The sequence below is a fragment of the Microtus ochrogaster genome, chromosome 1 (assembly GCF_000317375.1).
Source record: "Microtus ochrogaster isolate Prairie Vole_2 chromosome 1, MicOch1.0, whole genome shotgun sequence".
Lineage (NCBI taxonomy): Eukaryota > Metazoa > Chordata > Mammalia > Rodentia > Cricetidae > Microtus > Microtus ochrogaster.
In genome coordinates, this window is record NC_022009.1 from 38,071,819 (window position 1) to 38,088,443 (window position 16,625).

The 16,625-nt window shown below is 50.3% G+C and overlaps 1 protein-coding gene across 1 annotated transcript in view; it reads left to right on the top strand.

The window, feature by feature from the left end:
• Window positions 1–16,625, top strand: part of Rin3 (Ras and Rab interactor 3) — a 107,383-nt gene that overhangs the window by 68,893 nt on the left and 21,865 nt on the right. Inside the window, exons 5-6 of the mRNA XM_013346824.2 lie at window positions 3,902–3,993; window positions 14,539–16,032. Of these exons, the coding sequence (XP_013202278.2) occupies window positions 3,902–3,993; window positions 14,539–16,032 (1,586 nt within the window). The remainder of the gene's footprint in view (window positions 1–3,901; window positions 3,994–14,538; window positions 16,033–16,625) is intronic.

Consider the following 16,625-nt stretch of genomic DNA (forward strand, 5'->3'; position numbering starts at 1 on the left):
TGTGTGTGTATGCTGCTTTGCATTTCTTTCATAGGTAAAAGTTTAGCTAGAACAGGGGCCTTCAGAGAAGGGTATAGGTACCTAGGAGTGTACAAGTTGGCCCTCAAAAGTGAGAGCAGGTTTTGTTAAAACATCCACTCTGAAAATCCCACTTTCAAAATCTTTATTTCTCTGTTGCCTTTTACGGGGCTTTATAGTTCATAAGGAAATAGATATGAACGTGTACATACAGAGCATCTATAAGTTTGATTAATTCACTGTTTGATAGCCTTTGCTTTGGGGGGAGGTCTATGACTCCCACCCACATGATCCCCACCCAAGCCTGTGCTCATTAAGATTTACTTGTGAGCTGTGTAGAGATGCAGGTTTCATTAGTAGGGCACTTATCTAATATCTTGAGGCCTTGAGTCAATCCCCTACACACTCCATGTGTGTGCCCGCTGATGTCTGTTCTCCTAGGCCCAGTGATGTTCCCCTTGGGCTTGGACAGAGGAGCCTGCACTTTTGGCCTCTTCTCGGGGGTTCTGATCAGGGACGTCTGCAGAGTACAGACAGACACTGAAAGCCTGGTAGTGTCCAGGGTGTCTTTGGTCGGTTGTTGGTAGGTTTGTGAATAGATGCCCACTGACCTAGCACCTTATCTGAGGGTTATCCTGTCATTACCCCAAAGCCCAGGACTTCACAGTTTGGGTGTGACTACGCTTGTTTTGGGGCTGCCTGTCTTCCCCACCTTCACACGATGCTAAAACTTCTTTAGTTGGCAAACCACAAACTGGACAATTTGCATGTCATTGTCACTGACAGAGGCCACCACTAAGTCCATGAAAGTGGGCTGCTTGGCTGTACTCAGGACAGGAAGAACAAAAAGTACCATAATCTGGGGACCATTTCTGTTGAAGTATGAATGGGTATAAGCTTGGAGAAAGAGTAGCAAATGCTGATCTTGAAGTATTCTATCCCGTGGCCTATCAGGCTTACTAGGAATCTACCCAAAAGAAATACTAGCCCAGGGCAGAATCACCAGGAACTAAAATTCTTCCTAGCAATGTTGTTTGAGTCAATGGCAGTAATGCAAATAGATTTTTGTTTGTTTGGTCGGTTGAGTTTTGGGGTTGTTGTTGTTTTGTTTTGTTTTTGTTTTTGTTTTACTAAAAGGCAGTACAGTCTAGGAATGGAAGAATCTGACCTTAGACCCAACCAGCATTCAAGTTCATACACTGGCATTTACTTTTGAAAATAGTTGTGTGTGTGTATACGCACACATGCACACATGCAGAACAGATGAGGGAAGTAGTCACACCCTAGAATCTTGACAGTGGAACTCTGAAGAAGAAGGACAGAAACATCTTATTTTAAACACTTGGGTAATGTTTAATTCTTACAGCAAATATGTCTTTGCTTCTAATTTACGAAACAAAAACAGACCGTAGGGCTGAACTGTATGTAACTCAATGGTAGATCATGTGCCTACCACACGCAAGACCCTGTGTTCCATTCACACCCCTTCCCTTAATCCCCACCCCTTACCTGAAAGTCTAACATCTTTATTATATTTATCTGTCTGTCTGTCTGTCTGTCTGTCTGTGTGCACGTGCCATGGTACAGGTGTGGAGGTCAGAGGACAGTTTTGAGATCTGATTCTCTTCTTCCACCATGTGGATCCCGAGGGATCTAACTCATCATCCTTGGCTGCGAGCACCTTTGCCCACGGAGCTGTCTTACCAGCCATCCAAAGTCTAGAATTAAAAACAATGAAGACAACAGTAGTGTCAGTATCCCAGGCAAGTTATGAGGCCTGGATAGGAAACCAGAGGCTAAATAAATAAATAACAAGTAAATAAACAACAAGTGATCTGTGGTGCTAGGTAAAGGTATGTTTTTTAGCTGAGTGGTCTTGGGCAATTATCTCAACCTCTCTGAACACCCCATGCCCCGTTACTGATTGTAAAGCTACCCATGCAGCTGCTGTGCTCTAACAGTGTCATAGTGATGTTGTATGATGTTGCTCGGCTAGCTGCCCCATCCTGTGTGATGCCCTAGATGGAAGGAGTGACCCTCCAGGGGGAGGAGGAGGGAGCTGGATGATGAAACCATTGACAACCAAGTCTGGAAGGAAGAGGCCTATGGTTTGACTTTGAAGGGTACTTGTAATCTAAGCAGATACAAGTAGAGGGGACCGGCGTCTAGGAATAGGGTGCATTCACTATAAGGAAGTGAGGCGCAGGCAAGGGGTAGGAACATTTAAAGAGCTTGCTGGAGAGGTGGAGCAGCCCAGGCTGTCTCCTGTGTGCTGGGGTTCGAGCCTAGGTCCCCATAAGCATCCTAAGAAAGGAGGTGAAGTGACGGAGTTAGATTACGGGCAATATGAGAACGGAGTGACCTTTGCTGGCTACTGTGATAGATGTTTTTCTGGAGACAGGAACCATCTAAAACCACACCAACAAACTAGAGAGTCAGCCTGGTAAACTGAGGTAATGGCAGATGAGTTTTGTCAACCGCTGTAACTGGAGGTTTGGGTAAGGGTAGTGAGGAAGGGAGTAGGACCCTGAGGACCTATCCAGAATGTTCCGAGCCAGACTTGTGTAGAGGGATGGGCAGTTGACATCACAAGGCCTCAGGTTCATAGTGGAGTCACATGATGGTGGCTGGAGATGCTGCAGGGCCACCCGGTCTAACCATGACAAAGCCACAGCCACCCCCTCAGCAGTGCTTTCTTCCCTGAAGGGAGTAGCAGACACTAACAGAAGCCACTAGCGGACTCATCTGACAGAGAACCTCAGGCAGGTGTAGGGTGGTCTGGGGCCCCTGCCATGAGGACCCTCCATCAGCCCTATCACAACCATTGATGCTGTTCTTTCTCCAGCTCAGTGTCCCACTGTGAACAGGTCTGTTAGTCGCCATGGTATTTATGGTACACTACAGGGTTTCCAAGACCTGAGACATTGCCTCACCCCTGCCAGAAACTGGAAGCCCCTAGCTGAGGGGTACAAGGAAAGGAGAGACAGAAGGGAGGCAGTGATGGACATGGATGGAGGGAGATAGCTCTCCGGGCCAACAGGGGAGGCGCCCAGTGAATGACAAGTGGATGGATGAGATTTCTTTGCTTGGGATTGGGTTGGAAAGGAGGTGGGCAGGGCATGTAGGGGGCAGTGGTGGAGCAGGTTGCTAATCTTGGTATCTGTTTTTCAACTCCGCCATTCTGTGCCCTCTTGGTCAATTTCTGCCTTCATGGAGGGAAGACAGGCTAACAGGGGAGAAAGGAGGAGAGAAGAGAGAGAGAAATGGCTGGAAGATGATAGGCAGGCCCTGAATGCCAGGATAAAGCATAGAATCAGGACTAGCCATCCTGGCTGTAGAGGCAGTCTCTGGGCTGGAGTCTGGAGGACCAGGATCCAGCACCATCTACCCCAGCCCATTGTGGCACCTGAGAAAAACCCTTTCTCCCATTGGGCCTCAGTTTCTCTCTGTCTGAATGGCTGCTGAAGATCTCTCTGTAAGGACTCTCAACAATGTCCCTGCAGATGGCAGATAGTGCTGGCTAAATGCTCATCAGGACACCCCCTCTGTGCTTGCCTGCCTACCTCCATGTGGAAGGCCAGGGTCATAGGTCACTAAATATGCTTAAAGGAAGTGTGGACCTGGCAAGGAAGAAGAAGCAAGGGGATTCTCCATGCTCCCAGGGCCCTTTCCAGATCTCTGAAACTGACCCGAGATCTGGATCTTACTGGCAGCTCCCTCAACTGCAGCCCTGCCCCTTAACCCGAGGGAAATGCCCAGGTTACATGAAAAGCCTAGCAGTCACAGGATGTGAGACGGGGATCTCTCTGCATGTCTGGATGCTGGAGAATGAGAACTCTGATCCGCCTAGTACCTGACCTACACAGCCTTCCTGTCTTCACAGAGATTTACTGCCCTTCACGTTGCGGCTACCCCAGGCTATCCTTGAAGCCAGCAGCTTCCTGGACCTTGAGACCATCTCCAACCTGGGCCTGGGTAAGTCTTCCCTGTAGAACCAGAGTGGGTGGGTACTGAGGTGAGGTGGTACTAGGATTTCCTCTCTTGCATTAATCAGAGTTCTCTAGATGAACAGAACTGTCTTAGTCAGTGTCCTATGTCTGTGGGGTCATCATGACCATGGCAACTCTTATAAAGGAAAACATTTAACTTTTAATTGGGGCCAGCTTACAGCTCAGAGGTTTAGTTCATTATCATCATGGCAGGGAGTGTGGCCTCATGCAGGCATGACTTGAGCTTCTGAAACCTCAAAGGCCACCCCCAGTGGCACACTTCCTCTAACAAGACCACACCTACTCCAGCAAGGCCACACCTCATTAATTCCTGTCAACTAGTGCCACTCCTAATGACCAGGTGTTTGAATCTATGAGCCTATGGGGGCCATTCCTATGCAAACCACCACAAGAAGCAACAGACTGAATATTCCATAGCTTCCACTGAAACAGTAGCAACAGTCTCACACACGAGAGGCTGATAGTTGTTTGGTTTTGGAGGCCCAAAGCCTTGGCAGTCTGTGTGATCTGCAGTGTCTGCCTCACTCTGGAGAAGTCAAGAACCCAATAGTTGCCCAACCCACAAGACTGCATGCAGCAGCAGTCTCGGCTGTCACCAAGGACCTAGAGGGTTCCTGGAGAGTCCCTGGAAGCCTAGAGACTCTCATTCTGATAACTGCCCAGGAACCAAAAACTGCAACAGGAGAAACCAATTCGGCAGCCAGAGGGAAGGCCAAGCAATCAAAGATGAGTAATCCTCCTTCTGCCATGCCCTGTTTCATCTGGGTGCTACCAGAAGGTGCCGCCCACATTTGGGGTGGATCTTCCCGCACCAATTAAGGCATTCCTTGGTGAGGCTTCCTCCTCAGGTGATTCTGATTTGTTGCAAATTGACATTAAAAACCGGCCATCACACCAATGGTCTCTGCAGAGATGCCCTTGGGTGACACCAAGCTGGATCCTGAACTTCATTTTGGGAACCCACCACTCATGCTGAGCCACTGAAGAGGAAGATCCTCAGGGCTCCCTGCATTGCCAGGGACCATAACCAGGCTGATCACATCAGAGGTGGCCCTGGGAAAGGCAAGGCCAACCAATACCAAGGCAGTTCTGTGGGCTGGCCGACATCAGCCCTGCTTCTCCTGTCACAGCCCAGGCCTCATCAAGAGGAAAAGCAGTAGAGACGCTGTCCTGGCTGGGGTGACCATTGCTGTGATGAAACACCATGACCAGAAAGCAATCTGAGGAAGAAAGGGTCTGTTTGGCTTTGGGTTATTCTTCATCGTCACTGTTCATGAGCATGGAAAGTCAGGACAGGAACTCAGACAGGGCCTGGAGATAGGAGTGGATGCATATGCGTGCCAGGGAGGGTGATGCTTTCTAGTTTGTCCCACATGGCTTGTTCAGTCTGCTTTCTTATAAGACCCAGGGCCACCAGCCCAGGGATGGCTCCACCCACAATGGGCTGGGCCCTCCCGTATCAATCATTAATTAAGAACATGCTCCAGACTTGCCTACAGCCTGATCTTATGGAGGCATTTTCTCAGTCGAGGCTCCCTCCTCTCTGATGACTCTAACTTGTGTCAAGTTGATATAAAACTAGCCAGGACAGATGTGATGGGGATCTAGAGTGTACCCCTCATGTCCTTGACCTTCTCCCTGCCCAACCAACCAACCCTAAGGTAGAGTTAGGAGCATCTCCAACTTCCATTCTTTTGCATAAAAGAATGTATTAGCGGGAGGGGGAGGGAAATGGGAGGCGGTGGCAGGGAATAGACGGAAATCTTTAATAAATAAATAAATAAATAAATAAATAAATAAATAAATAAATAAATAAGAATGTATTAGCGGACCAGACTTCCTGGACTCTTCCTGGGTGTCTAGCCATACTGAGGTCTCTGTAGGCATAGGTTTGGTTTGATCGATGCTGACCTAGGACTGGGCCTCATCAATGCTGGCTCTGAAGAAGCCAAGATCTCCAAGCTGGTAGCTTCTGGAACACTAAACCTACATATGTTGGGGACAGGAATTCTTCTACTTCTGTGTGGTATAGAGTAGCATGTTTAAGGCAGATGTTTCAACAGCCTCTGTGGCCATCGTGGGGCAGAGGCCCAGGACTTCAGTGCCCAGAGCCAGGGTATGTCTGTAGACAAAACATCTTTATTAAGACTCAGCTGCACACAGGATACTGCCTGCAACTGACTCCCGGAACCAGAAACACCAGCATGATAGTTTCAGTGTTGACTAAACAGAGGAAAATTAGCCCAGACTGAAGAATCAGGTCACAGAGGAAGCAGACCTGAGAAGACATCCCCCCACCTCAGCTCCAAGGCCAGGCTCTAGCCTTCTCCCCAAGGGGTCTGGGGACAGCGGTGTGAAAGAAGAGCTCAAACCCATTCCACACTGCCCCTTAACGAGATCTGCTGTACTGTAACTGAGTAACTGGGATGGGCACTGAACTTCACATATACTCATCGGCCCTGTTCTGAGACTCAGGCACGAGTCCCTGGGGCTGATATCCAAGACTCCCTGTAGGTTCCTCCTGGGAGCACTTGCTGGATGGAAACAAGCTACTCAATTTAGGAGAACCAAATTCCTGCCTGGAACAGGGTGGCCTCGGGCATGGAGTAAGCTAGAGATGGAAGTCATCATGCAGGAAGCCGAGGGTGGTGCAGACTGGCCTGCCAGCAGCTTCTTGGGGAATGGGGCATTAAAAGCAAGTGTGCTACACCCACGGAACCACCTGGAAGGTTCTGATCTGATGAGGTCTCCCAGGTGCTGAAGACAGAGTCAGACTCAGCAGATTGACGTTTCCCCAGAGCCAGGGAAAGGTTGGCTTTCCAGTCCATCTCCGGAACAGATGGAGACCTGAAACCGTCAGACGCCTGGCCCTGGCACGTGCATGCTGCAGCCATGCCACGCTTTGTGTGCTCCAATGATAATTGCAGAGAGCATCTGCCAAGGGCCCAGGCACCTAAGGCATTGTGCTGCGCCATCGCGTCACTCCTCTGCCAAGCATGTCCAACCTTCTGACATTGCAACAGGAGGCTGTCACCTGCAGAGTTCACACAAGAGAACATGCAATCAAATTACAAAAAGAAAAAAAACTCTTAATGTTTTAAGTAACTTTATAGTTTTGTGTTGAGCTGCAATCATAGTTATCCTGGGACTCATGCAGCCTGTTGGCCAAGGACTGGACACACTTGTTGAAGGAGAAACCTGAAACCTCCTCAAACTTGTATGGAGAATTCCTGAGAAGTGGAGTCTGGGGCCATAGGGTTTTGTGAGTAACAGCCTCTGCTCTGTACCACAGCCTGTTGTACCCTGCAGCCTGCTCAGTCAGAGCCCTGTTCCTTAGCCCACCAGCCTTCCAGGCTCTGCCTCCAGCCCCAGCCCATATAGCCACTACTCCTCAAGAGGATCTCCAGGGAGAACTGGGATAATCATTACCAGCTGCACGGGAGGGGCTTGAGGACAAGTGTTCTCTTGATCTAGTCAAAAGCATGATGGGAGGCTGGCGGTCACCAGGTTGTGTTGTTGTGGCAGTCAAATCTGCTGGGAAAGACCAAAGACTTAGTCTCAATTCAAAATTAGATTAAATGAATTTATTCTTACTGCTAGTGGAAGGACATAGAGCCAAACAGCATGTCATGCCGAAGGGGGCTAAAGGAAGAGTTTATAGAGGTGTACATCAGAGATGTTATCAAAGGTGTGCAGTGACCTATGGGATCCACAGCTGGGCAAGAAAATTGCTTTACTCCCTCAGTTGTTTCTCTTTCCCCTTGTGTAGTAATAAAAAGACCACTTTATCCCAGTCCCATGGAGATAAGTGAGTTTACAAAAGCAGAAAGTGAGTGGTTAGATACCTCACAGTAGAAACACCATTATCCTATTCTTAGCTCACCTGCTGGCCACTAGATATTACATGTATTCCAGGGCAAAGGTCAGCAGCCCATAGGGATGCCTGGTACATTTTCTCTCGCCATCTCAGGGGAATTCTGTGTAAATTATTGCGCAGGTCTGAGCACTCTGGGGGAAGTGTCACTAATTGCCTGTGATAGAGCAGCCAGGGACATAGCACCATCAGGTTAGAGCTGGTTATCACGTTGCCAGACCTGGAAGAAGCAGCCTAGAGGAAGAGAAGCATGTTTGGGCTCATAATTTGAGGGAATACTGTACGCAAACTTTTCTGTCCTGCCAGCCGGTTCCCAAATAACTACACAGAGACATATTATTAATCATAAATGCTCAACTGATAGCTTAGGTCTATTACTAACTAGCTCTTACATTCTAAATTAACCCATTTCTATTATTTTACTTGCCACCATGTGGCTCATGGCTTGTTGTCTCATTTTGTATGCGTCCTGCTTCCTCTGTCTCTGGCTAGCTGGCAATTCCCAAGACTCCGCCCTTCTTCTTCCCATCAATCTCCTGGGATTGGCTCTCCTGCCCAGCTATAGGCCAGTCAGCTCTTTATTAACCAGTGAGAATAATACGTATCTACAGTGTACAGAGATTGTTCCACAGCAAGATACAATCCATGGTAAGAGTTTATGTCAATGGGATGTGTGTCTGGGACACCTCACATCTCCACCAGGAAGCAAGAGGAGGCTAGAAATGGGACCAAGTTATAAAACTCCAGGCCCACCTGCCAGTGACCCACTCCCTTCACCCAGGATCACTGCTGGGATCCAATGCTGAAACACCTGCCCCTCCAGGGAATATTTCACTTTTAATCCACCAGCTGGGGAGTGACTAACAGGGGGCATGGAGTTTCCTGGGATGGGGGGGGGTTGTGACTAAAACACCCTAGCAGTTATTATAATGACAGTGGTGAATTTTTGAATAGGTGAGTTATGTGGATGATATTCCTGTTGATGACAGAGGGATATGGACTGTAACGCTTCCTGTAAGAGCATGTGATAGGAGCTGGATTCGCACCCGGGGCTTTCTCTGTGTCTGCAGCTGTAGCCATTGCCATCACATCCTTTCAGCCTGCACTGCCTCCTGCTCCTCGCTCCCTCCTCCCCGTGCTCTGGCTCCAGTGGAAAATAGCATGGTGCCCTTTAGCCAAGGGAAGGGGCTGTGTTTGATGTTGAGCCGGGGAGAGCAGCGAGCCCTCCCTCTGCACCGTACCCTCCCTCCAAGCACTTCTTTTTTTAAGACATCTTTTTCTTGTAATGAAATCCCAGCATGTTGTGGGTTTCTTTTTAACTGACAAGACCAGAAAAAGACGAGGCTGAAAATCATACATGATCCCTCCGCTGCTGCGAAAATACAGTTCTGCATCTTGCCTCTCGCTGGTGTTTTGTGTGAACATAGGTGTGACTTTTAGTTGTTTTGCTCACACCCAGAGTCAAGAAATGTCTAGTCAACGGTAGATTCACTGGGTTTTCGGTGCACCCAATGGTCTCACAATCATTCTTAGTTTTTGAAACATATTTCCTTTCTCCGTGTCACTGACTGTATTTTATTGTACTTGGTTTGGTTTTAATGAGTAGACTAAGCTATTTGGACAGGGATGATGTCACCAAAGCAGAGCTATTCTCTTGCAGGCTCAGCACCATGGGATGGCTCTTGAGTGTTTGTTTATGCGCTGACACAAGAAAAGCCAAGTTTAGACTTGGAAACACCAATGTTCAACAGTGCAGGCTCTGTAGAATGTCATCCTGGGTGCAGCAGGGGCCACAAAACTAACGTGAGACTCAGCTGCTTGCAGCTAATTCTAAATGCAAGAGGGAAGATGATTCTGTGTCATGGTTCTCCAACATGCCTGAGGCGTGTAGGTACTAGTGGTTTAAAGACAGGAAAGTCACATACTGTGTAGTTCTTCCAAGTGTGTGTGCCTTGTTTTTTTTTTTTCCTTTATAGCATACAGTGAGAATATTTCCTAGTTAATAAAGATTTGTTAAAAGTTTGCGATCGGGGGACTGGGGAGACAGCTACATCGATAACTCAATCGCTAAAGCGCTTGCCGCGTAAGCATGAGGACCTGAGTTGAGCTTTAAAATCCACATTAAAAAAAAAATGGGCATAGCAGCTTGACTTGTAATCCCACCACTGAGGAGATGAAAGTAGGTAGGATCCTGGCTAGTTAGACTAGCTCATTGATGAGTTCCAGGCCCTCAGAAAGTAGGGTGGTCTCACTCCGAGGTTGTCTTCCAGCTTCCACATGCACACATATGTACCTGCAGGTGCCCACATACACACCAAGAGAAACACAGGAGTTTGAGCGAAAGTCCAACAGCCCATCTTTGGATGCTACAAAGATATGTGTTCCCTAAGTTCCCAGAGCTTCCCAACCATTTCCATGGTATAGGAATCATTACTTTGCCCTCGGGTACCACAATCCAGCACCTGGCACATCACAGGTCTACCAAGCACTGCAGGGATTGAAGCTGGCAAGACATGCCCCCTACCCAGGTTTGGAAAGCCTTGGTACCAGCAAAATGGCTGCCTCAGTGTCGGGGTCCAGTGCCAGCCCGGACCATAAATTATTTCTCTGGACCAGAGGGGAGGTATGGGATTAAAGATATAACTTACATGACTATATTGGGAGGGAGTTTTCAGTGATCTTCATGAAGTCCTAAATTTACATCCTGAAAATCCACCTGCATTTATTCTCCAAACAGCTTTTATACCAAAACATAAACTGAGGGGGAAATTCATTAGCATTCTGTTGCCTAGGTAACTAGGCAAATATCTGAGGTCACATCCACACCTATTCTATGCCCATTTTGTCACGTCTCCCCATCTTCCTGCTCTGTATGCTAGCTCTGTCACGTAGGCCGAATTAACGTGTCTATCCCAGGCATCCTCCAGATTATAAAGAAGGAGCAGAACAGCATTGGCATATCCTGACCCTTTGTCTGTAGCGGCCTTCTGTGAGGTCAGGTGCAAACTATGGCCTGGAAGTCTAGCCGCCATACAATGTATATGGGCCTGTATGATATATGGCCATACACCTCAGTCAAAGGGACAGGCCCTTCTTTACCGGAACTTGGGCGGCTGAGCCAAGACTTGGCATGGTGCCACCAGTCCCTGCCAACTGCTGGGATTGTACGACACAAGGTTCTGCTTCCCCAGCCTTGGCTCTTTGCAAGCTGCAGAAAAAATTTTCAACTTCCTTTTTTTGTTTTGTTTTAAGCATAAAGCCCTGAACTGACTGCCCCATTGCTTCCCTTACACAGTTGCAGGCCCTGATATGTGGCCCCTCAGTGCCCAGCATCACCTTCCCCTGGAAGTAGTGTTACCTTGAAGAGCCTGTGCCCTGTTAATTGTCCTGGGGGCAGGCAAGCAGCAGCCTGAGCCCTGGACCTCAGGGGAGCCCCCAGTGCCTGCTCCACACTTGTGAGATGCTATCAAGATATGGAGCTGTGTTCTTTTATTCTGTTCCTGCTAGGGACCAGTTCTGCAGTCCAGTGATAAGCTGGCTGACAGTCCTTCCCCACCTGGAGCTCCTCTGCTTTCTTTTTCCCTCCTCTCTCTCTGTCTCATCTCCTCATCCTCCCATTCCTCAGCTTGTCCCCACCTAGCTGTGAAGTGAGACTGGCTGATGTCCCATACCCTAGAATGCTGCTCTGCTTTGACTAAGCTAGTTCACTCGCTAGTGTTGGGTGCTGATGCCTGGCCCCTGCTCACTGGAGCACTATCCTGGAGGCTGGAGATGCACAAATGGAAGAGGCCCCAGTGCTGCCTTCCATTTAGCCCAGAGTGTGATGGAGCGCTCAGACAAAAGCATGGAATGGCAGTCTGATGCTGGTCCCTGCCATCAGAGTACCCAGTAGGTCTAAGGAACACAGGCATCCTGCACACATCAGTCTCCTAGGACTTACAAGGCCAGTCTTAGAAGATTAGCAAGAACCGGGCACCTGGCAGAGAGGGAGGGAACTCATTCTAAGCAGAGGGGACAGTACCCACTAAGACTCAAAGGTAGGGCAGCACATTTGTCCAGGAAGAAGTGAATGGAAAATGGAGTGAAGACCCAGTAGAAAATTCTAGAAAAGATATATGGAGCGTATCTCCCAGGCCTTGAGTGTCCTAGGCAAGCAATGATGTGAGAGCGTACCCAGGCATTGGCATTTCTGGACATCAGCTACCCCATGATTTTGTCCTTTGTCCACATGTCTTACGGGACTGTGACAGGAGCATGGAGGGAACTGAGCTCAGCTTCCTGGGACTACTGAATAGTTCACCTTCCCGGCTGCCTGAGGCTCCTTGCTAGCAAGACTTCAAGGGGACTGGACCGCTCTACTGGGCTCCTAGAGACTTGGGTACAGTGTTTTCAACGTGTACTCCACAGAAAGCAAGCATATGTGTGTTCTGGGTACCCAGAGTTGGTCACTCAGAGGTCGGGTGCTGTCCTGGAAAGCTAAGCCACATCCTGGCCATCATGAAGAGTGGCCCTCAGGTTATGTAAAAAAAAAAAAAACCTAGCCTGGTCACGTCTTACTCTGTGGCTACGATGTGCAGGGAGGGAGCTTTGCATGTTATAGAAAGTCACATGAAAGGCTGTCATCTTGTTATTGTGGTGACAGCTGGGTATTCTGGGCTGGCTGCCAGGTGCTGCAGAGTCTTTCTAGAGCTGAGCTCCATGGTGAGTAGCATGCTTCTTTGGTGCCCACGGTTGGATAGACCACAGCTTGCATTCTATCATGGGTTTGGACACTGATGGGCATACAGCCTCAGGCCACCAAGGTCTTTGAACATGCCATCAATAGAGCTGGCTCTGCACGCCCCTGCCATGTTCTGACTTCTCCTTTCACGTCAAGAACCTGTTGTGGCCATGCCTGGTGCTGCAGGCCTGTCATCCCAGCTGCTCTGGAAGCCGAGGCAGGAAGATTGAATGTTCATGGACAACCTGGGCAAATTAAGATGAATGAAGTATATGCCCTGGCAATGCTGAAGCAGGCATGGGCAGCCCATGTATGGTGGTTCTGTTGAACTTGTCCGTATTGGGTTTCATGGTCTAAGTTGATGAGGACAACTGACCAGGTCTCTTCATCAAGAGGGTACCTTAGTGAAACCCTTTCTCAAATTTTGAAAACGTTAAGCCAGGTGTGGTGGAGCACCCCGTTAATCCCAGCACTTGGGAGGCAGAGACAGGCAGATCTTTGTGAATTCAAGGCCAGCCTGGTCTACAAAGCGAGTTCCAGGACAGCCAAGGTCACACTGAGAAACCCTGTCTTGAAAAAAAAAAAAAAAACTAAGGGCTAGGGATATACCTCAGTGGTAGAGCACTTGCCTAGCATGTAAGAGGCCCTGGATTCAATCCCCAATACCAGAAAACAAAACAAAGGTGCTGCTATGTTCTTAGCACATCTCTAGCTGGGGCAAGAGCCACTGGCCACCCACTGATAGGCAGAGCAACCGAGGTAGGAAGTGGTGCAAGTTCCTCAGAAGGAGGCAACGGGTTAGTTTGACCAGTTCAACCTCCAGCACTCTGTGACCTCAATGAAAACATCTTAGCTGCATCACTGCCTTCATCTGTAAAGTGGGGACAAAGCCTATGCTTAGGGCTCATCAATACAGTCCCTATACAACTGCAGCCCTCGTTCCTTGGTGACACCGTTAGCACTCCTTCACATAGGCATCTTACTGAGAAGCCGTGTGCACCATTCTCCCAAGAGTCCTGCACAGCATGGCTCAGGCTCTTCCTTAAATGAACTTAAAATGAACACATTGAGCAGGACCTGGGTCCCATGCTTCTCTCCAAAAAGAGCCACTCTCATGAGTTCAGGGTAGCCTATTCTCCAGAAGTCAGAGCCCTGTATCTTTTGGGAGGCTCTGAGCATCCCTGAGTGTTTGCTGGTATGTGGTACCCAGAGGCCAAGCTCTTTCAAGCCAGGCCTTGCCTTGGTGGCTTTAGTCACAATGAGGCTATGAAGACTGGTTGGTGGATAGCCAGCAGGGCAGGGCTTGCTCAAAGGTAGGAGCTGTGTCCTCACTTGTCCCATAGTCTAGCTCCTCAGTGTCGAGACCCTCCAAAGTCACAGACAGCAGCCTATAGTGGACAGCTATAGGTCCAATTCTATCGCCCATAATTCTCTGGTTCCCTTTTCCTGTATGTGCCAGCTGCAGTGGCAATGAGTTCTAGCCCCTGCCTACCGTAGGGTTCCCTCCCAGCACCCTGTAGTGTTACTGCTGAGACACCCATTGGGGAGTCAGCTAGAACAAGACCTAAGACACAATCTGCCCAGGGTACCCGGCTGGAGAGCTGCAGGCACAACTTTGTTCCCTCTGTCCCCACCATGCCCTCCTCCCACATGTCCAAGGCCACAGTCAATCCCACCCGAATCATAGTTCTCCATGGCAAACTCTCACATGGGCACAGAACTGAAGCTGGGCTTCTCATGTCCCCTCCCAGCTCTCCTCCACCCTCTGCTGGTGGGTACACAGGGGACTTCCCCTCCAGGCAGGAAGTGGTGGGAGAAGTTTCAGAGTCCAAGAAGGGAAAACAAACCTACACAAAAGCAAGGGCCCCTCCCCCACGGCTAGGAGGGCTGACTGCCTCTACTCTTCTTTCCCTCAGGCTTCTGGGACTCCTCGCTGAACCCTCCAAGAGGTCCTGTCGAGCCCCTCAGAGGCCCAGCCCTTGGGGCCCCTGCAGCCTCCAGCATCCGGCCCACAACCCATTACACAAACTGTTCCTGTGAAATCGAGCTGTCTGTGGGAAATGACCGCCTGTGGTTTGTGAATCCCATTTTCATCGAGGACTGCACCCTACCGACTGATCCACCACCTGTCAGCTGCCCTCCACGCCCTGTGCCTGCCACCTCGGATGCTACCTCACCCACCTCTAAGGGGTCCCCACGCCGTCCCCCACCTCCACCCCCGGTACCCAGCCTTCCTCCAGCAGGTCCTGTCCGGCCTCCTGTGCCTCCTGTGCCCCCTGCACCTGCTGGTCCTTTGCCCAACTCCCCACTAACACCCACCTCTCCTCTTGCACCCCATGCGCCCGGGCCCCCAGGTCACCCAAACCAACCACCCATGACAGCCTGTGAGAGTCTCCCACCTCCAGCTGTAGGCCTGGGCCCCTTTGGGGAAGAAGAGATGAAGCCTGGGACAGCTCCCAGCCCCTTGCAGCCAGCTCCTCCCCCTCCACTGCCCCTGAAGAAGGCTCTTCCAGCAGCTCCTCCCAGACGGCGCATCTCTGAAAGGGTGTCTCTGGATAGCCAGAATGTGGGGACTGCAACAGACAGGGACCACCCAAGTATTTCCAGGACAGCCTCTCTCAGCCTGTCTCCCAAAGGCACCGTGAGCAGTCTTGGGGACAGGCCTTCAAGGACCACAGAGCAAGGCCAGGAAACAGAGACCAAAGCCAGCCATGCTGACAATATACCAGTGCCTCCTGGGAAGGCCAAACAACCCCCTATTCCGCCACCCAGGAAGAAGCGGGTCTCTCGACAGTTGGCCTCCACCCTTCTCAGTCCCTTGGAGAGAGCTGAGCACCCCATACGAGAGGCATCCTCTGAGAAACCAGCACCTGGTGCACCTTGGGAAGGCTTGAGTCCAGCCCCGCAAGCCGGGATGCAGCACCTCCATACCCAGGCCAGCACCTGTCCCCATAGCTCTCCAGAGTTCAAGGGCTCACTGGCCTCACTCTCAGACAGCCTGGGTGTGCCTGCCTCTGCCACCGACCAAGACTCCTACTCCACCAGCAGTGCGGAGGAGGAGCTGGAGTTCAGCAGCCCCAACGTGAAAAAGAAGCCCTCGATGATCCTGGACAAGGCCCGACACCGCCTCAGCTTCGTCAACTTCGCCAGCGTCTTCCACGCCTTCCTCTCCAGTGACCGCAAGCTGTATAAGAAGGTGGTGGAGCTGGCGCAGGACAAGGGCTCCTACTTTGGCAGCCTCGTGCAGGACTACAAGGTGTACAGCCTGGAGATGATGGCCCGCCAGGCATCCAGCACCGAGATGCTGCAGGAGATCCGCACCATGATGACCCAGCTCAAAAGCTACCTGCTGCAGAGCACCGAACTCAAAGCCCTGGTAGAGCCCAACCTGTACTCGGAGGAGGAACTCGGTCAGTGCCAGCTTGGGAGGGTGGGAGGGAGGGCGGTGCATCAGGACCCTCAGGCAGCCCTGGGCACAGAACAGCCTCTGGAGCTGCTTGCCTAATGGCCTCGTTCTTCTTCCTCTCCTACTGCCCCACAGATCTGCTGGGCCCAAATCCCTCTCTCAGGCTCCACTTCTAGGGAGCCAACTCCAGGCAGCAGCCCACTTTCCTGACCACTCCTATCAGGCAACCCACCAACAACAACCCTCCACTCCCCCACCAGCCTCTAACCCAGTAACCTTCAAACCTCTCTGCAATTAGGATTCTTGGTGATCGGTTTCCCTGTGGCATGTCCACAGCTGTGTATATACTGAAAATCCTCAGGCAGACCACACTGCAATAGCTGGGTATGACAGCATCTACCTGTAGTCCCAGCACTAAAAGTGGAGGCAGGAGGATGGCGGGATCAGAGCCATTCTCGGCTATATAGTGAGTTGGAGGTCAGCCTGGACTCTCAAAAAGCAAAACAAGGCCGGGCGGTGGTGGCGCATGCCTTTAATCCCAGCACTTGGGAGGCAGAGGCAGGTGGATCTCTGTGAGTTCGAGGCCAGCCTGGAACT